The 21,039-nt window shown below is 37.9% G+C and overlaps 3 protein-coding genes across 8 annotated transcripts; 1 reads left to right on the top strand and 2 right to left on the bottom strand.

Annotated features, from left to right (window-relative positions):
- Positions 1–359: 359 nt before the first annotated feature.
- LOC121972166 (protein NLP3-like) lies at positions 360–9,849 on the bottom strand. Of its 6 annotated transcripts, XM_042523836.1 has the most exons (11): positions 9,429–9,552; positions 8,776–8,962; positions 8,121–8,677; positions 6,800–6,847; positions 5,770–6,715; positions 3,892–5,509; positions 3,043–3,477; positions 1,573–1,690; positions 1,263–1,443; positions 1,075–1,173; positions 360–1,013 (listed from the first exon to the last, which is right to left on the bottom strand). In XM_042523836.1, exons 3-6 carry the CDS (start codon positions 8,571–8,573, stop codon positions 4,449–4,451), a joined length of 2,508 nt encoding a protein of 835 aa, XP_042379770.1. In that variant the 5' UTR covers positions 8,574–8,677; positions 8,776–8,962; positions 9,429–9,552; the 3' UTR covers positions 360–1,013; positions 1,075–1,173; positions 1,263–1,443; positions 1,573–1,690; positions 3,043–3,477; positions 3,892–4,448. The 6 variants fall into 6 exon arrangements, with proteins under 6 accessions (XP_042379770.1, XP_042379766.1, XP_042379767.1 ...); XM_042523832.1 differs by lacking the exon at positions 8,776–8,962 and having other exon boundaries at positions 8,121–8,686; positions 9,429–9,849; XM_042523833.1 differs by lacking the exon at positions 8,776–8,962 and having other exon boundaries at positions 3,043–3,470; positions 8,121–8,686; positions 9,429–9,849.
- LOC121973024 (glycine-rich cell wall structural protein-like) lies at positions 9,850–12,815 on the top strand. Its single transcript, XM_042524621.1, has 3 exons — positions 9,850–9,869; positions 10,919–12,549; positions 12,619–12,815. The coding sequence occupies exons 1-3, from the start codon at positions 9,850–9,852 to the stop codon at positions 12,813–12,815; spliced, it is 1,848 nt and encodes a 615-aa protein (XP_042380555.1).
- Positions 12,816–18,360: 5,545 nt separating this feature from the next.
- LOC121973023 (proline-rich receptor-like protein kinase PERK2) lies at positions 18,361–18,939 on the bottom strand. Its single transcript, XM_042524620.1, has one exon. It carries the CDS (start codon positions 18,937–18,939, stop codon positions 18,361–18,363), a length of 579 nt encoding a protein of 192 aa, XP_042380554.1.
- Positions 18,940–21,039: the final 2,100 nt, after the last annotated feature.

Below are 21,039 nucleotides of genomic sequence, written 5' to 3'. Positions count from 1 at the left end.
TTATTATTATTATTAGTTCATGATCTGAGATATTAAAATTTGTTATAATCCAACTTTCGGCACGCTTCTGGCTTGCCTCAAAAAAAATTGTCGACTCGAATAAAGATTAAAAAATTAATATTTTTAATTATTTTTTGAAAGGACTATAATTTCCCATCACATCACGGAATAAATGGATCAAATGAATGTTGCAGAAAGACCTCAAATAATCGAGCTAGCCCCGGGCATGGTGCAGACTTTTCCCCTACAGCCACAATAAAGGACGAATAAGCTCATCCTCCTATTCGTTGCGCTGTGAATCATCCTCGTCGTTTATTTACTTTGTAATGTAATCTTTCTTTTCTTTTCTTTTCAAATAATAATCAAGCTAATTTCTCACGTGTATAAATGAACTATTTATAAAATTTATTTTACATATATATATTTTACAATATTTGCAAAGGCTCTGCCCATCGGCCCAATAAATGGGTCACGGCCCGATAACCAGCCTCGGTGAAGTGAATCCCATCCGTGCTCATATACTTCGCCGGATAGCTGCACACCTTCACCGCCGCCGCCGCCGCCTCATCGCCGACGCGTTGTAGTTGTGCTGTACTCTGCTGACGAATCACGACACAGGTGGATTGATCCAAAATCCTAATGATGAACCATTGAACCAACCAGCAAAAACATCATCAGCTCGGTGGAATTAATCAATCAAACAGGCGCTGAGATGTGCTCACTGGAGCACACCTTCCCGTAGCGCTGCGGGTTCAAGTAGATGGCAGCCATTGCGTGGTAGTAGTCTTCGTGTACGGCAGTGGCATTGAGATGTGCTCACCGGAGCTGGCTCAGCTCGCGCACGAGTCATCTATTGCCGTGCTCTGCAAACTGGTTCAGGAACTTGACGCACCCTGTTTCTGGCTCGTTCGTAGTTGCCGGCGTCATCGCTCCGGAGGTGGTCGTGGAAAATGAGGAGGCATCCGAGCATGACGTGGCCGGGAACCTCCAGCGTTGTCGCTATCAATCAATTCCTAAAAATCAAATCAAAATTAGAATTTGGCGATGAAATTTGATCGAGTTAGTAGTTCTTACGGCGACGGCGTATCTGATGGGAGATCACGTATGAGATCCAGTCCCTACAGCCGATTTCTCCGACGTGGAAGAGCGAACTGGCCATGAGATTTCGGCACCCTGAGTCGCCAATGCGAAATTTTTTTATGATCTGGGAGGAAATTTGATGTAGAACGATCGAAATCAAGCAAAAAAGATTGAATTTGGACCTCAAGTAGAAGAGCAGTTCGACCAATCCATTTGTGCTCGCAGAATAGTTGGTCCTCCAAATCTTCAAACCTGAAGATATAAAGAAGTCGTCGTCGAGGGCAGTGCAACCAGCGACGAAGAAGTTAGCTCCCTCTCACGGAGAGAAATACATCGGCACAACAGGAGATCCAAACGCTTACGCTGCAAGGAAGATGGAGCTAATTGAAGCAAGAAAAACCACGATACCGACGGTGATTTTAACTACCAAGAAAGTCGATTATGCAGTGGCCATCGAAGAAGCAGCCGATGGGCGGTGAACGAAAGTCTCACCGTAAGGAGGGTGACCAACGGGGGACGGCCGTGGCGCCCCAGGAAACGATCGCTGAAGCTGAAGATGGAGGAGAAGCAGGCGGCGGCGGCGGAGGGGTGAAGGAGAACTTTAAAGCAGCTAAAAAGATGATTCTCATTAATTAATAATAATTGACAAAAAATATTAGGAGAAAAAAAGTAACCAGGTAAAGAAAAATGAATTGTGACTGGTGGAATTGTAAATAATTAATAATTGTAAGGAGTGCCAACAATAATTGATGTGGATAATGGAGCTTTTAGAAGTCGAAGTTATTACTGCAGTGGACAACTTAACAAGAAGTTTTAATCAAATGGCAAAAAGCGATTTGCTCGCTCCTAGTATTCCCGTCAACTCATCCTTAGATCAATATAGAGGAGGTAAATCACAAGTGACTACTAGCCATTAGTACAAATGATCAAGACATGAAGAAATTATGCTCGGTCACGCCGAGTTTCGACCCCAAGACCTCATGTGACAACACCCCATGTCTTAACTATCGCACCACCCCGAAGGGACACCAATAAATATGCACCAATAAATATTCTTCTTCCCATTTTACCTTTGCCCTACAACATGATCTCCACAAGTTGACTATGATGACTCATTTGTGTCCAGTATAAACAATATTCTAACCATACCTTAACTCACTTTGGTACATTAAACATAAGTATATACAATATTTTAATTAATATGAAAATGACAAACTTCTCCTGCACTCCTCTACCATTAGAGATGTCTATGAAGAATGCTTAATGCACTCTATATGATATGTTCTTTGCACCATATTTTATGATCTATGCATGTTTTCATGTATGACATAATCAATGTAAGCAAGCATGACCCCATGGTAAAAAACCAAGATGCAGGGAGATTGGACATTACTAAAGCTGATGCAAGAGGACATGCTGCAGTGTCCAAATTATGAAGGAAAGGAAAGTGATGGCAGAGAAAATGAACACCAGTAAAAGAGTAAAGAGAGTCATCCACTTAGACACTGGGTGCATTCCTTTCTACCCTTTCCCCACTAGTTTTTATAGGTTTCCATCCACTTTATATGGCTCAGCTTAACTTGCCTTAAATGCCTGTTTCATATTGCCTTCAATGAGGTTAAAAAATTCAAAGGCTGCCATTTTTTGGATGCATTCATGTCCATTCATTAGACAAATAATTAATATATACTGCTAGCGGTTTCCTTGTAATCCTACTCAAATATCTGATGTAGAGAGAACATGATTCTAAGCAAAAGTGTGTTTTGTTTCTGAAGCTTGAGAATGCATGGCCCGGTCAACAAAACCTTCAGAGATACTTTAGAAAGTAAAGATAAATAGTTGTATGACTTATGAGTTCTAGATGTAACTCTAAACCTGAAATACTAATGCAGAACTAATTCCACAGCAATAATAAGACTAGTAACAGTAATACTTGTGGCACCAAATCCTTTTTCATCTTACCTTTTGTCACACCACATTTTTTTGGTGGAGAACAGAGAGGTCAGAGTATTGGAGGTAGTGCAGTTGACTTGCTGGTGGTGGGCTGATATGGATTTCATCACCGTTCTCCAAAGTGCTGGTGAACGGTGGACAGTACTGTACTTTAAGGCTTTGCTCTACGATAAATAGGATACCCTCGGCCTTTCAAAGCACCATCACAGCCTCCTGCTAAGAAGAGCAGCAGCAGAGCTCACGACTGCTATGGCAAGAATTAGACGATCTGTTCTTACAGTCATTTTGTTGATCTTTCTCTTTCACACATCTTCAGGTTTTACAGACTTTCTTTCGGTGTAAACATTCTCACTTCATTGCTTCCTCAAGTGATAGCTTTCTACTTGTTTTCGTAGGTGATGCTGAGCTTGCTCTGGATGCATCTGAGCCACCAAACCCTGCATACTTATGGTCAAAGGTAATTCTGATTCAAATTTTGAAATAAAAGTGGATTCATAATGAGTAAATTGCAGGTCAGAGAATATGTGTTCTATGCTTCTTTTTTGCTAGATGGAAACTAGAGGAGAATTGGAGTTTACAAAGCTAGACTATGACTATGGAGGACATAATGGAAAACATGAACATATAAAAGGAAAGCCAGGAGGAACTAGCAGCAAGAATCCATAGAGGAAGCATTTGCAGGGGAACAAATTAACATGTCTGAGAAATTATGGAAATTGTGTATCTTGCTGTTTCAGTATCAGCCTCAATCCATATTGATGCAGGAAAAACAGCTATTATGTTCCAAATCCATAATATGATTTTTCTCTTTCCCTACTAGTTTTAGGCATTTAGTTGTCTAGTATAAGGAGATAATACCTTGTCTAGATGGTTGGTGGTTCTTTATATGGATGTCTTCAACATTCACCTCTTCTTGATGGAACAAGAGAATCTCTTCAATGAGGAACCAGATGGTAGTTTGCCTTCGCATCTTGTTCTTCAAAGGTTGCTGTGAATGCCATTTTAACACCATGGCATTTTCATGTTTACATTTTCTCAGCCCGGTTGAACACTCACATTGAGATCACCGTGGCATTTTCATGTTTAGATTTTCTCAGCCCCATTGAACACTCACATTGAGATCACCAAGACAAAAACACACACAAAAAAAAAGGAAAAAATACAGAAAAGGAAAGGATAAAGATATGTGAGTTCATATGATGAAAGCTCAAGCTGCCCGACAAGCCTCACTCTAGTCACGACAAGTCTTCTTACTTCAATCCATAATTTTCCACTTTCTACTGTGTACTTATGCCTAATAAACTAGGAGCCACTAAGGTAACTCTTGTCAACGTCTAATTCACTTACCTAAGATTCTAAAAAACAGCAACATTGAGATGATTTTCACAACAAACTAGCAAACCTTCAACATACACTTAACCTGTATTGAAATGCCTTGTGGCAACAATGTGATGGTCAAACTCCGAACTTTCACAGGAGCTTCCGAGGTTTGTAATCACATCATGAACAGATAATCTGATTATAGAAGCTCCAGATGACCTAGAGATATCCATGCACTCCTCCAAATCAGAGTCACAAGCCAACATGACCCACTCATGATCATCATCAAGATACTTTATATCAAATATACCCACTTCCAGTTTGAACCTCTTAGAAATTTCATCTTTTAGAGCAACAACACCAGCATCAATCGGCAAACGGAATCTGATTATGTCGTCTTTGTAACTTGCCTTGATGGTGAGCGTGTTATTTTCTTGCAGTGCCAAGTTTTTTGATGCAGTATCATTCAGAACCATAGCACATCCATCCTGAGAAGCTTCTCCTCTAAAAGAGCAAAGATTTTTCAAATCTTTTGAGCTCCCTGAATCTTTGATTAGCATTTCAACTGGTTCTTGAGGTTCTATAATAATAGGACTAGGAAGAGAATTCTGGTTAAACAAATTCTGGTTGCAAGTGTTTTCTAATATGAATTTTGAGGAAGGGTCAACATCCAATGCTTGATTTGCATCAAGATCTGGTTGATTACTTGTAAAGATCTCATTGGCTGGACTGCCCTGGCATGAACCTTGAGAAGTAGGGGCATCAATGCTGTCATCCGAAGAGCTTCCTGATTTTAAACAGCGATAGTCCTTGGCAGGTCTTTGATGTGGACCAGCATCATCAACATTTATCTGAAGAGGAACAAATTTTTTCTGCAAATCATCTCTATCATAAGGCTTCTCTGGTGAAAACTCTCTTCCCTTCATACCTTCGTTTATGTCCTTCAAGCTTTCTGTATTAACAGGCCATGGAATAGAATCAATAGTCGCAGGTAGTGGGCCTGCTAGAGAAGTCAAATCCAATGCCCCTGCCCCTTGAACTGACTCAATGACATGCTTAAGCTTTGAAAGAGAACGATTGACTTTATTGATTTTCCTAGATGGCCATCTGGAAATTCCATAATGCCTACAAATACGCTTCATAGTTGTTGGGCAAACTGTCATATAAGAAGATTTGAATTGTTAGTTATTGAAACGAGTAAAAGTAATTAGATATGTTTCAGTGGCTGCAAATGATTCACAGATAATGAATGTGTCTTAACTGTCAACAATGTATCGGCATATGTAACGAAACACCCATGTATTGGCAGTTACCATCACACAACTATAATTACAGTGATTTTATTCTGCCACTGAACTCATACATATAAATGCAAATAACATGGACAAGGAAGATACAAAATTTTCAGACACTTACCGCCAAGGCTCCGTGCAGCATCTTTGAGACTTCCTGAGAAGTATTGTTGCAAAACCTCTAAACCGATCATCTTTTCTGCCTTACCTCTTCGCTTCCCAGGTGTTTTGATAGCTTTCTTGGCCGACAATGTTGAATCTGAAATAATGTCGCCATCAGTTTTGACATTAGGATCTGTAGTCGGAGATGGTTCGTACAAATCTGGAGATTCGTTTTTGTCATTTGACAATTTGTCATTTTCTCCAGTCTCCCAGATATTATTTTCAGACAAAACATAAAGACCAGTATCGTGGTGTTGACTGGATAGGCATCCGTGTTGCAGTTCATAGTTGTCATCTGTAACAAGATCGCCAAGTTCAAGAGATATTGCTTCTCGAAACTCCATATCAGTTATGATTTTCAAATTCTGGAAACACTGTTTTAACAAAGCTGAAATGGACTTCAACATATTTTGTTGCTCAGCAGAGCTTTTACATTCAGCTGGGAGAAAGAATTCCAATATGTAATCATCATCTCCCGAGTAGATGCTTCGTAAGCAAATGGCGAGACATCCAGCTAACCCAAACATTCTAGCATAGTGCACAAGAGGATACTCACTTTTACAATACTTGGTAACATCTCCACAGAAGCATGGCCTGCGCAGTGCAAATGCCCTGCCAGCCACCCCTTGTCCCTTCTGTAGATGATGTTCTACACAGGCTTCTCTAAAGCCCCACTGGTGAGAATCAACAATATAAAAAGCAACATCTGTAGTTGACATGCAGACTTGTCCCATGCAACTTCCATCAAAGCTTGAACAAGTTTTCTTAACCCCACCACCCTGAGCCAGAATAGTCCTATGTCTACAAGGAACCCAAGCCTGAGCAAGAGGCAACTTTTGTGCTTCACAGACAACAGTTAGAATTTCAAGAATTTCAGCAAGAGCTGCTTGGCGTCCGTCATTAGAAATCTGGTGATGCAGGAATCAACCTAATAAAATTCTAAGTAAATTATAAAAACACAACAAAGATTTTCTTGAGAAGAAACGACTCACAACAGCATTTGCAACATCCATGATTTCAGAGCTTTTCAAATTTACAGTCTGCAAGATGATAATAGAAACAAAGTTCATTAGAATGAATACTAGAAGGATAAGGAAATAATTTTTCTATAAAGCCAAATTAAGTTGAAAGACAAAAAAAAGTTACTAAAAACCAGATCAGCTGATTGTATACCGCAAACTCTAAATTAGGCAAATAGCAGTTCTACCATGCAGATTAGTTGCACTTAACCAACCCTTTGAAAACTTTTGGCATTGTTTCTCTCTTTCTTAAAGTATGCATTCCACACTCAAAGATGATAAAATGTATAACAACTTTGAAAGTTTGAACACTTTTGACTGAGAAAATTTTATTCTAGCTCAAAGATAGTCTTTGTATATAGAGAGAGAAAAGGAAAAGTTGGCTACTACAAAATAATATAATGAGATCCAAGTATTCACATAACTAGCACAAGGCTGGAGTGAAGACAAAACTGAAGAGCTAGCCCAATTACTTTGGATTATATTGTCTACACAAGATTCCTTTCTCCATATTCTAATTGGGCAAGAAATTTCATGTTTTTTTGTTGGAAATAATGATCACATATGACTATATAATAAGGTTTTGATTGACTTGTAACTGGTTAAATATGCGAGTCTGCTATTTAAAGGAGAACCTATTGGCTTGCACTAACAGATTAAGGGCGCAACAAATACTAATGCAATAAAACAGGTGAAGGATTAAGAATACAAATTTATAAAGGTGCCAAAATTTCTGAGTTAAGGCATTCTGAGAACATAAACTTAGCTGATACAAGGTGGAACCATATCTCCTATATGTTGGCTGCCATATTAACACATCCTAATTTAAACAAGTAGTTCCTAAAAGAAGAACAAAACACTAGGGCAACAAATATTTTCCTTGAATTTACTATTCTCAGAAAAGGAACTAGTAACTTGCTGCTCTTAGTTGTGGTGGTCTACCATCAGAGAAGGATCAAGATTATATTGTCTAATGAGATTGCAATACAGTATTTTTGTTGAATGTGATATTTCTTATAAAAGGAGCTAGTATCTTGTTGCTCTTAGTTGTTAACATCTTCCATCCGAGAAGCGTCAAGAGTATATTGTCTAATAACATTGCAATTCTTGATAGATTGAAGCATGGTTCACAATTTATGGCTATATGGCATACTTTATTCCATCAACAGACGTATATGACTTATCACACCCAATACTTTGATCCTATAGTCCAAGCAAGATGGGTGGTTCTTTGGGGCTAAAAGACTAAAGAACTATAACAAAACATTAGATAGGTAAAAAGAAGTGTATCTACCTCAAGCGCTTTGCAAACTTTATCAACGTCATAGGCATAGTTGATCTTTTGTGATGTCATGACGAGCTCAACCACAGCAATGCAGGACTGACCATCTGGTTCAAAAACTGGCAATGCCAAGGTCCCCTGAATGTTATAAAGAAGGGCGTAGTTAAGACGCTGATACTCCTTGCTACTATAGTACTGCACATTTGGTGTCCATTCTGGCATTCTTTTGGTAAAGACGCGACCAGGCAGACCAAGATATGAATCATCCTCTCCCTCATCTACAGAAAATATGTACATCAGAGATACTGTCCTGTACTGAAGGAGCTTTGTAGTCTGAGGATCAAGAACGAAGGGCTGCCCTGAAGTGGTAAGAACACATCGGTCGCCATTCTTTACAGGTGCCCACACCTGAACTAGCACATGCTGATCTGTGGACTCCTTAAAGCACCGTAGTGCCTGTGTCATCCTCTCTTTGATCACACACGATGCCTCCACATGCTCCTCTTTTGCTGGAAGTTGAAGCTGCCTTTCGTTGCCCTTGGCTCCATTGCCCTTTGCAGGTATTGTATCTGCAACATCTAAATCACAGCAAATCAGCAACCGATTGCAGAAAACAAAAAAACAAAAAAAAATGTCCAGAGAAAGACAAAAACAAAATAGTCCGCACCACTCCGAAAACTGAAAATAAATCTGCGAATGCTTGAAACAATGTTTGACGTGCGTGTGTAGCGATAGAAGATTATCAACTTCCAATTTTATACCAACAGTAGATTTTTCAAGTTCAGTAATTCACAAGAACAAGGAGCCTGTAATATGGGAAATAAACGCAGAGCATCTTTCCTTGAAATCTTACCCTGTATAAGAACAAAAGTCGATACCTTTAAGCAGCTAAAAAGAAAAAAAAAAAACTATAGCAGAAATACAAATCAACAAATACTACGGAAAAACGAAAATACGGCTGCTACTTTTAGGATTGAGAAAAAATAGCCGTACTTTTACTTATAATGAACTCCACTTTGGTAAAATGGTGAAATTGACAAATTTGTCAAATCTTTGCTGCAGAAAGATGTTGAAAGAAACAACGTCCCCTCCAGTACTACCTTTGTAAAGCTAAAGGCAACTTATTTATGACACTTAAGATATAATTAATGATCGAAAGTTAATAAAAAGGAATGTCATTGGCGAGTTTCCAAACACAGCACAAAGACAGGGAAAAGGCAAACGATCCGGAGACACTGATACAACAGGAAGATCCGACGAGAAGCCGGCGAGATCTAAACAGAACGGCAAAGGTCAAATCCAGAAAGGGCGGGATCTGACCGTTGAAAAATGCCGAATCCCCGGCGAGAGCGCTCGACACTTCGGCAGCTCTTTCCTCCACGATCCACAGAGACGAAGAAGACTGCCCGATAGATAGCGAGAGCGGCGTCGGAAACGGAGGGGGAAGAGAAGGCGAGGAGGAGATCAGAAAGGGGGACAGGGGGATCGCAGCGAAGGAGCTCTGATCGAAGGGCGGCCACGGGGAGCCGTCGAGGTCGAGGTCCATGATCGGGAGCGAGGAGTGGCCGCTAGGGTCGGACATCGTAAGGAGCGAGCTGCGGCGGAAGCGGGCGGAGGCGACGACTGATGGCGGTGGCTCCTTGGAGGTCAGCCATTCATCGAGATACCCGGGGAGTACAGATAACAGGGTGTGCAAGGTGGGGCCTTGATAATCGACGGCCGGCATGAGTCGTATCAGATCATGACGGCTGTGGAGCAATGGTAATGCTATGACGTCATCTGGTTCGTCGTGTAATGCATATTAGTGGGTAATCGGGATGATCAAGGCTAATAACACTAAATAAATCTCATAATTTGTATTAGCGCTGTCATTATTCGATCGACCATCGCATTGAAGTGCGGGCGGAGATATTTAAAGAATATTTTGTTTTACTTTATTAGTTTATTTATTTTTATAATTCATAATGGATGAAATAAGATAAAATATTCTCTTCTTTTATTAATACTAGTGACCGTGCAGACATGTCGCGTGTGTAATATAATACATTGAAATCATATTGACCCTTTATAATGACTCATTAGGGTAAAATGTCTGACTTTTGAAAATTTGAATTATTTGGATATTTGAAAATCTGAATTGTTTGGATTTTTGAATGTCACTTACTATGGAAAAAAATTAATTTAATTTAATATTATACTTATTTTAGTAAAAAAAATTAGGAAAAATATACTTTTTAACATTATTAGCCTAAAATATTTATAGAATATTCTTTGGTCATAGTATTCAATTTTAAAATGTGAAACTAAAAAGAACTATATTTTTTATATAAAACAATCAGAAAAAATTAATGATGAAGAAAATTCATAATAATATGTCGGTTAATTCGATTAATTTGATATTAATTTTGTATAAATTCTTTTTATTGTTATGTTAAACAAATTTAATTAATTTGGTGTTAACTGAAATAATTAATTCAGTTAATTCAGTTTTAATAAACTTTGATTTAATTCGATTAGTCAACACTAAATTAATTTTTAATTAATTTGATTAATTTATGAATCGAATTAATCGAATGCTTACCTATCACAAAACTCTATTCAAAATTTATACTATTGCATTAATTATAATGATAATGATGGAATAAATAAAGTTCTACATTTGAGGATGAGCTATAGTTGGTAGCTGGGGCAGTGGTTCATGGTGAGCGTCGCGTGCCAGGGATACGTGGAAAGCCGGGAATTTGAGGAACTGGAGGCAAGTTCACCGGCGGCAACAATGGATTGGGAGGTAAGTTGATTGGTGGTAAAAGGGGATTTGGAGGCAGAGGAACGGGAGGCAAGTTCAACGGCGGCAACAATGGATTGGGAGGCAAGTTAATTGGTGGTAAAAGGGGATTTGGAGGCAGAGGAACGGGAGGCAAGTTCAACGGCGGCAACAATGGATTGGGAGGCAAGTTGATTGGTGGTAAAAGGGGATTTGGAGGCAGAGGAACTGGAGGCAAGTTCAACGGCGGCAACAATGGATTCGGAGGCAAGTTGATTGGTGGTGAAATTGGATTTAGAGGTAAGTTGATCGGCGGCAACAATGGGCTCAGCGGTATTGGCGACGGCGGAGCTCCGCTGATGCTAGGTGGTGATGGTATTAGTGATGGAATGATTGGAGGCAAGTTTATCGGTGGCAACAGCGAGCTAGGTGGAGTTGAAGCTCCTCCTGCACTCGGCGGTGTTAGTGGTGTTAGTGACGGAATGATCGGAGGTAAGTTGATTGGTGGTAGCAGTGAGCTAGGCGATGATGGTGGTGTCAGTGATGGGATAATTGGAGGCAAGTTCAACGGCGGCAACAGTGAGCTAGATGGCGTCGGAGATCCTTCAATGTTAGGCACTGATGATGGCGTCGATGGTGGAATAATCGGAGGCAAGTTGAACGGCGGCAATAGTGAATTAGGTGGCGTTGAAGCTCCACTAGCGGTAGGCGGTGATGGTGGCGTTAGTGATGGAATAATTGGAGGCAAGTTGAACGGCGGCAATAGTGAACTAGGCGGCGTCGGAGCTCCACTTGCACTAGGCGATGATGGTGGTGTTATTGATGGAATAATTGGAGGCAAGTTGAACGGTGGCAATAGTGAACTAGGCGGTGATGATGGCGACGACGATGGAATAATTGGAGGCAAGTTGAACGGTGGCAATATTGGGCTAGGAGAGGTCGGAGCTCCTTCGGTACCAGAAGGTGATGGTGGCGTTAACGATGGAATAATTGGAGGCAAATTGAACGGCGGCAACAATGAGCTAGATGGTGGTGAAGGTGCTAACGATGGTGGTGATGGTGTTAACGATGGAATGATAGGAGGTAAATTAAACGGAGGTAGGAGTGAGCTAGGCAGGGGCGAAGCTTCTCCGGTGCTAGGAGGTGTTAATGATGGAATGATGGGAGGCAAATTGAACGGTGGTAACAAAGGCGAAGTTCCTTCGGTGTTAGGAGATGATGGCGGCGTTAGTGACGGAATTATGGGAGGCAAGTTAAATGGCGGCGGCAACAATGAGCTAGATGGTGATGGTGGCGTTAATGATGGAATAATCGGAGGCAAGTTGAGTGGCGGCAACAGTGAACTAGGCGGTAGCAATGGCGTAAGCGGTGGAATAATCGGAGGTAAGTTGAATGGCGGCAACAATGAGCTCGGTGGGATCGGACCTCCTTCAGCATTAGGCGATGTCGGCGGAGGCGGCGTTAGTGATGGAATAATCGGAGGCAAGTTGAACGGCGGCAACAATGAACCTGAAGGTGGCAGCGGTGGAATAATCGGAGGCAAATTGAACGGCGGCAACAATGAACCCGCAGGCGGAAGTGATGGTGCCGGCGGTGGAATAATCGGAGGCAAGTTGAACGGCGGCAACAATGAACCCGCAGGCGGAAGTGATGGCGCCGGCGGTGGAATAATCGGAGGCAAGTTGAACGGCGGCAACAATGAACCCGCAGGCGGAAGTGATGGTGTCGGCGGTGGAATAACCGGAGGCACGTTGAACGGCGGCAACAATGAGCTTGGCGGTATCGGAGGTCCTTCAGCATTAGGCGATGACGGTGGCGGAGGTAAGTTGAACGGGGGAGCTCCTTCAGTGCTAGGCGATGACGGTGGCGACAGAAACGGAATTGGAGGCAGAAGCGAAGACTTGGGCAGAGGAAGGAAGGCGGTCGAGCGTCTGGCGGCATGAGCTCCCAAAGCAGAGGAGCAAAGGAGGATGCAGAGAAGCGACAGGATCCTGACCTCCATTGAGGTCGTCTGAGGAGTTTTATCGAACAGGTTGTGGGTGGTGGTTTATCTGACACAGGTATATATAGAGGCGAGAGGCGAGGCAGCATTGCGTTCAGTTGGGTGGCGTTGCACCGCCGGAGGAGAAGAAAGCATGCAAAAATATAATAAAATAAACAAAACAAAATAATAAAAAATACACGATGATGCGTATACAAAATAAATAAAAAAATCTTTAAAGATTTTTCAAGGCGACGGGGAGGTTAATCAGTTGATTTTTGCACATCTCCCATTTATTGCCGATTTTGAAGAGGCGATATCATTATCTACTATATTATTTTATATATATGTGTGTGGTTCTGTAATATTATAAAATTAAAATTTTAATGCTGCTTAAACTATATCTTAAGTAATATTAAATTAGAACTTAGTTGCTATTTATCAAAATTCATTTTTATTATTTAATTTACATGCGCATGAATCTGTTGCAAAATTTCAGTCTTGAAAGAGAATACAATTTTGTCTGAAATTTATTAAGAAAATGGATCTCTGTAATTATTATGAGGTGACTTGTGGAATATGTGCTTTAAATTTATATTGACTCATTAATTATGTCGTCTTGGGAAAGTTTGGTGCAATTGCCTGGATGTGTAGTTATCCTTATTTTGATGTTTTATATATCTTAATTTATTTATAGTCCACCGACCGTACGGGTAGTTTTTTTTTAATTTTTCTATCTCCACGGGCTGGATCAGCTGGTAAATTACCTGATTATTTGCTCAAATGACTAAAGGTCAAGGGTCGTCAGTTACACATGAGAATAATATTCCTGGTCTGTTGGTCAAAAACTCCTAAGACCCCAGTCAACTTTTCAACCCAGCATTCACTGTGATTTATTCCCTCTGAAATCTTAGAGGGCCAGGCTCAGGGGGTTGTTAGGATGATGATTCCATTTTTTTTTTTGTTCAAATTTTTTTTTATTTTAATGTAGGCGTATTATTCTTCATCAAGATATTTTATTTTATTCCAAATATGCAGGCGTCATCGTTAAGAATGATATTTTAAGTTGACGCATAACTCATTCAATCTCAATCTTAATATGATTTATTTAATAAATAGGTCAAAATCAATAACGTTAAGTATAATTAAATAAGATAAATAATGAGCTTAAATAATAATGATCTCCATAGTCCATAGTCCCTTCGACTCGACATGCAAGTTCAGAGCCAAGGCCGTAAACGAGCCGAGCAAAGTCGAATTTTAAGATTTTCAAACTTATTTAAGTTGGACTTAAAATAAATTAAGTTTTTTAATAATTATTCAAATTTAATTCGGTTTATTTTGTATGCACTTGAATTTGATTCATTTAAATATTATCAAGCTCTTAATTTAAACTTGATTTGAGCTTGTTTCAAATTTGACTAGAGTTTGATTTGAGCGTAGTTTGTTTAGATGTTATCGAGTTCTTAATTCAAGATTATTTATTTGTTTGAATTTTTAATTGTTATTGAACTTGATAATTTAAACTTATTTATTTATTTATTTTATTATTTATTTAGTATATTGAAAAATGTTTTATTAATAAATATGGTTCGTGAACATTGTTCACAAATATTATTCACGAACGTTATTCATGAATATTAACGAGCTGAACATATACGTGTTCAAATTTATTTATTTAGTTTAACGAGTTATTTAAATTTATTTGTTAATTAATTTTATATATATTAAATGAATAAAAATAAATTCTTATCAAATCGAATACTAAACTTATTCACAAATACTTATTTATTTCCGGCCTACATGTAACTTGATTTCCGCGTGCATTGGTGGTAAAAAGGTGAATACGCTCGCCCCAGTGCCCCCATCAACCCGTCCCAAGACCAACACGGAGGAGATAAATCACGAACGACTACTAGCCTTTGCAATAGTGACTAGTACATAAGAGAGACATTTACCTCGATTTTGTCGAGATTCGAACCTTAGATCTTAATGATGACAACACTTCATCGGTTAGCCACTAGACTCATCCAAGGGGACTTGGTTTCCACGTGCATGTAACTTGGTGTCGTATTGATACACAGAGATGAATTTATGTCAGAGCTGTACTGGGCTTAGCTAAGCCCACCCCAGATATATGATTAATTACCAATAGTTATTACAATTCTCGCGAGAGCCCACAGATCGTCGAAATGAATTTGATTCATTTTCTCATGTTTCAGTGTTTATTAAATAACATCAAATCAAATGGAAACAAGTCACGCAATAAATTATGAAAAAAAATCATAAATATCTATGTTTTTTATTTTTCTCTCCCCAAATAATAAAACAAATGACATTCTCTTTGGGTTTTTTTCGCCACTGAATGTCCTTTTAAATTATTCCTTAAAAAATCTATAAACCATTTAAACGATTTAAATCATATAATAATTTTATTACATAAAAAAATAATAATAACAACAAATGGCATTCTCTTGATAAAATTAAGATAAATATCTCCTTTGTGTTAACTAACGAGCTAGGAGACAACTTTTAGATGTATATATCAATGGAAATGAATCTTATGAGAATTATATATTTCTTAGGATACATTTGGTTAGGGGTTATCCTTAATAACCTTGATTATCCATCCAAGGTCATCAACAAAAACCTTGTTTGATTTAGGTAATCAATTATTCTCGAGTAATGTTCCATGCCCGATACGTCAGCAAAAGAGTCATGCAACCAGGAATCGAAAAACCTCAGAAAATTGAAATTTTTCTTGATTCCGGGATTATCGAATTTTTTTTACTCAAAATATTCTCGGATAAAAAAAAATGTGAAAAAAAACAAAATGTAAAAAAAAATTAAAAAAAAACCGTAAAAGAATTTTAAAAAAATAAAAAATCATTAAAAAATAATTAAAAATTTTTAAATGGTAAAAAAAACTTTAAAAAAATAGGAAAAACATTTAAAAAATTACAAAAAACAAAAAAAATAAAATGGTAAAAAACTTTAAAAAATAGAAAAAAACATTAAAAAATTTTAAAAATAAAAAATACAAAAAACATTAAAAAAATACAAAAAACATAAAAAAAAATTAAAAATAGAAAACAAAACGTAAAAAATTTTAAAAAGTAACAAATAAAAAAAGTTAAAAAACATTAAAAAAAATTTAAAAATGTAAAAAACCCTAAAAATTAAAAAAACCTAAAAAATAAAAAGTAAAAAGTAAAAAAACTTAAGAAAATAAAAAAAATTCTAAATTAAAAAACATTAAAAAAACAAAATAAAAAAATAAAAATATATATATAAATAAAAATATATGAAAATATAGTTAAATATAATAGAGTTTGGATAATAATAATAATGATAATAATAATAATAATAATATTATTATTATTATGTATAGTTAGTTTTGTAACTAAAGGTAATATAGTAAAATACTAAACTAGGTTTTAATATTAAAAAACATTAAAAAAAAACAAAATAAAAATATATATATAAATAAAAATATATGAAAATATAGTTAAATATAATAGAGTTTGGATAATAATAATAATGATAATAATAATAATAATAATATAGTTAGTTTTGTAACTAAAGGTAATATAGTAAAATACTAAACTAGGTTATTTATTAAAACCATCAAATAAACATGTTTTTATTGCATTACTTAAATTGAACCAAACAATATTTGATTATTTTTTATTCCAATAATCTTAATTATATGATTACCTGATAATCACATAACCAAGATTATACATGATAACTTCAACTAAACACGCACCGATTCCTGAGCATAAAAAAAACACTGAAGGGAGAAAAAATTTGGTGTTCCGCCCGATTTTTATGCCCAACTTTTTCTTTCCCTCTCAGGGAGAAGGGGACGTGAGAGATGACGAGAAGGAAAGAATGGTGTTCCGTCCGATTTTGGGTGGATAAAAATTTGTTAACAATTCAATCGATGGATGGATTTATAAATCCATCCTTCGACTATTTCAAAGTAAGTAAACAAGGGAAACGATTAATAGTCCATCCGTTTGCATGAAATAAACAACAGAAAATCTTCTGTACAGAAAATTTTCTTTAGTTTTTGAATCCATCATCCCAAGTAAACAAACCCTAAACGCCTTCTCTTCCCTTTCGATGTCTATGACAACGTTTTTGTTGAAATGATCATTTATCTCTTTTCCAGATTCCTCCTTATCCGCCACCTTTGATCTTCGCTCATGGCGACTACCTATCCCGTCTTCGCCAATGGTAGTCTCTTCAAGGATTCGTCCCTTGGTAGCCTTGCCTCTGTATACAGCGATGTGCAAACCAACCGCCTCAACCATCCTCTTCCTTCAGTACTCCTCAAGTCTCCCTTCAAGCTCCTTGATGGCCCTAAGAACTCCGCCACCGGAAACCCATGTACCTACTTGGCCGTTGCACAACATCATCCAGATCTGATCAATGGATGGAGGTTTACTTGCATCTTTGATGAATTTTTCTTTTTTGGATGTTAATGTCGTCAACTTTGGTGCTTGTAGATGAGATCGCCAAGCTATTTCCTAACCTATTTGGTCAGCCATCGGCAAAGCTGGTGTCGGCCTGCTCAGATCGTTCATATTCACCCTCAAGCCTGAAGATTGGGTTGTATTGTCTGGTGGCTAGGCTCCATGTGGACACAATGTGATATCTGGGATGTTTGGTGAGCTGCTATTTCATTAACATCTCTGAGTTATGCTTGATCTTACTTATTCTTGATCGAGGGCTTGTTTTATTTTTGTCGTTGCCAAGTATTATATTGTGATGAATTTCTTCCTTTTGTTAGATTTCTTCCAAGAAAAGGTAAAGGACAACATCCTCTGTGGGTTTAAAGGAGGTCCGGCCTAACGTAATTGTTAGGGATCGATTCTTAAAAATTGACGATCTGAGATTTACCTGTATCTCCCTCCATATCCGTGGGACTAGTACTAAAGGGACCATTAATATAGTAGACCTACATTTAAAGGAGGTCCGACGGAGATTATGAAGTGCAAGTATGTGGTGTCGACTCCATAGTTCATCTGTCCTTACAAAAATCAGGTTTATAATTTTCAAAATTTTCACTGAAAGCTATACTTTATATCAATTATAGTCATTGTAATTCTAGTTATTCCATGACGGGCTCGTTGCTAAAAAGTTATCTTCCCTTTAGATCCATATAATTAATACATGTAATTCTTCTTTATATATAAGTATTTTGCCGACGTAAACGCTTCTAAATTCTCTCGTCGATCGATCGGCCAAATTGCATTCACAATTATATTTCACCATGCATCGCCATAAATTAAATATTGATCACACACTAAAAAATAAATGCATTTATTTAGTGTCGGGGAAGCTGTTGATCGAACGCACAATTTGAACATAATTCTGATACTCGAAGCAATATAATTATTTGCATGATTTATTCATATATTTAGAGCGAAAAGACGTAGGAAATTATTGTCCTGTGTGTGTGTATATTAATATATATATATATATATATTATAGTTTATTCATGGTTTGGCCGGCGGCGACGGCTGGAAGCTGGGAATCTGAGGGAGGCCGATCATCGCCGATGGCAAAAGTGGCTTTGGCGGCTGGAGCGACGGCGTCGGCGTCTGCATCTTCGGCGGCAGGAAAGGGATTGGAGGGAGGAGAGACGACTTCGATGGCAGCAGTGGGTTGGACGCCACCAGACGCGACGGCGTCGGCGTCCTCTTCTTCCGCGGCAGGAAGGGAATGGGAGGCAGGCGAGACTTGGACGGCTTCAGTGGTTTCGTCACCAGACGCGACGGCGTCGGCGTCCTCTTCTTCCGAGGCAGGAAGGGAATGGGAGGCAGGCGAAACTTGGACGGCTTCAGCGGTTTCGACACCAGAAGCGACGGCATCGGCTTCGAGGGCAACCCTGGCTTCGGTGGCAGAAGCGACGACGACCGGGGGGGATTGGGAGGCTGGATAGACACGGGCGGAAGAAGCGACGGTTTAGGCAGAGGAATGAAGACGGTCAAGTGCCTGGCGGCGCTAACAGAGGAGCAGAGGAAGAAGAGGAAGAAGAAGAAGAAGAGGAGCAGCGACAGGACTCTGACTTCCATTAATTATCGTTCTCAGAGGAACTCAATCGATCTAACAGTCGGTGGGTGTGGTTTGCTCGATTCCTAGCTCTGCATTTATACAGAGGAGGGTGGCGTTGGATCGCCGGAACAGAGCAGCAGGAAGAGGAGCAAACGCTCATGAATATTTATTATTATTATTATTATTACTTTTTTTTTCAATAAAGAATTTCTGTACGTAGTTATTTATTTGGCGACGGGTATATTACTCAGTCCGTGCGTACCTCCACGTGTCGATTAATTATTAAAGCATCCAAGTATCTTTATGAGAAGCTCAATCGTTAACCGTTGAAATTCTTAGTCCCCATAGCGTAGCACAGCTGGGGGTACATGATTTCATGGTCGAAAGATTCAGGGTTTGATCCTCGGAGTATCATTGCCTGGGGTTAGCGTCCCGGTTATGTGCTTTCAGCTGTGTATCTGTATTTACCTTCCTCCATATCCGTGGGACCGGTTCTAAGAGGGGCGTTAATATGGTGGTTCCATATTTTTTTTATTAATCGATGAAATTCTTATTTAATTATTAGCGTGTTATAGGAATTTTAATTACGACGTTTTTATAGAATTTTTACTGATTTGATTATTCGATTTTTTTTAAATGACTAAAGTTTGCTATGGCGAATGACATTTATTCAGGTAAAGAAAATTAATTTATTTAATTATTGTAATTAAGGTGTCTGGTACGAATAGTTTTAGTCTCGATTAAATTTTAAAAAATATATATATTCAGAATTTTTAATGTTTAGTGGATAAACAATCATAGTCAATGCAAATTTGAATGGACTGTTTGGATCTATCGGCGGGTTTAAAGGACAATTATAGAGTTTTTTTTTATTCTGGCCTTTATAGTCTGTTTTTTTTAAAAAAAATTATGTTTATATTTTTAAAAAATATTACTGTCTATGTGGAATTCGGGTTAATTTTCACGAAATGCACAATAATTGTACCGACAATACTATTAACTAAATATTAAAAGTAAACATTAGATATTTAATAAGGTTTGATAAAGTATGCCTAAATCCTCTCATAAACTATTAAAATAATATTTCACTAACTTAAAGATATTATAAAATGAGAGTGAAAAATTTAATTGCTTGAAGATAGGAGAGGAAACCATTCCGATATCAAAACTAAAAAGGAATAGGAGTCTTTTATAGGTCTAAGACTCCTTATTTTCTAAATTTCCGATATGAGATTACTTAATTTTATCAAAAAAAAAATAATGGACTAAATAAATATTGGGCCCAAAAAAATAACAAATCTGATAAAATAGTATACGTTCCTCTTGCAAAATCAATATTTTATAGTGTCATAAATTTTAGCTGCCAATTTTCAATAATATTGATCAATTCTAAATAATGTTTAAACTTAGACTGTAGTTATCACTTTTGTAATTATGTCAGTAGGATTAGGACTCTAACTTGTTTTACAATCTCACATATAAAATAATATCAAACATCAAACATCAATGTACTTAATCCTTGCATGATAAATTTTATTTTTTACTAAATGAATAATATTTTGATTATTACAATATATTTTGATGTGCTTCTGTTCCATTCCCAATTCACTAAACAACCCTTGAAGCCAAATTGTCTTATTCATAGTCTTTGTAAGTGTCATATACTCTGTCTGCCTTTATCGTAGACAAAGCAACTGTTGACTGTAAGATGGACTTCTAATTGACTAGTGCATTTGTAAATAAAAACACATAACTAATAGTTGATTAATACTTGTCCAAATCACTTGAATAATTAGAATCACAATATCCAACTACATATTGACCATCTTGTTTGTCTTGGTGAAATACCAAACTACCATCTACGGTGTTCAAAATATAGTATAGAATCCATTTCACATGTTGCCAATGTTCCTTTCTAGGATAATGCATAAACTTGCTCATAACTCCAACTGCATGTGAAATATTGGGCATCATACACATTGATCTTGTCTGAGAATGCCAACGAACGAACTATCAGTGAGTTGCTATGATGCAAACTTGGTTGTCAATCGCCTAGCGACAACGAGGATTGACGAGTATATTTGATAGAACCTGGACGTAAGAAAATGAAAGAAAGAGAG

Source organism: Zingiber officinale, chromosome 4A, assembly GCF_018446385.1.
Source record: "Zingiber officinale cultivar Zhangliang chromosome 4A, Zo_v1.1, whole genome shotgun sequence".
Taxonomy (NCBI): domain Eukaryota; kingdom Viridiplantae; phylum Streptophyta; class Magnoliopsida; order Zingiberales; family Zingiberaceae; genus Zingiber; species Zingiber officinale.
The sequence above is the reverse complement of the archived record's forward strand: the minus strand, read 5'-3'. Positions and strand labels throughout refer to the sequence as shown.

Excerpts from the sequence above, each read along its gene's own strand:
- LOC121972166 (XM_042523832.1), bottom strand. The coding sequence starts at position 9,834 with ATGCCGGCCGTCGATTATCAAGGCCCCACCTTGCACACCCTGTTATCT. Across the intron at positions 6,848-8,120 it reads AAGTTTGCAAAGCGCTTGAG|ACTGTAAATTTGAAAAGCTC; the intron begins GTAGATACACTT and ends ATCATCTTGCAG. Across the intron at positions 5,510-5,769 it reads TGCTGCACGGAGCCTTGGCG|TTTGCCCAACAACTATGAAG; the intron begins GTAAGTGTCTGA and ends CTTATATGACAG.
- LOC121973024 (XM_042524621.1), top strand. The coding sequence starts at position 9,850 with ATGACGGCTGTGGAGCAATG. Across the intron at positions 9,870-10,918 it reads ATGACGGCTGTGGAGCAATG|GGGATTTGGAGGCAGAGGAA; the intron begins GTAATGCTATGA and ends TGGTGGTAAAAG. Across the intron at positions 12,550-12,618 it reads CGGCGGTGGAATAATCGGAG|GCACGTTGAACGGCGGCAAC; the intron begins GCAAGTTGAACG and ends GAATAACCGGAG.
- LOC121973023 (XM_042524620.1), bottom strand. The coding sequence starts at position 18,939 with ATGGAAGTCAGAGTCCTGTCGCTGCTCCTCTTCTTCTTCTTCTTCCTC.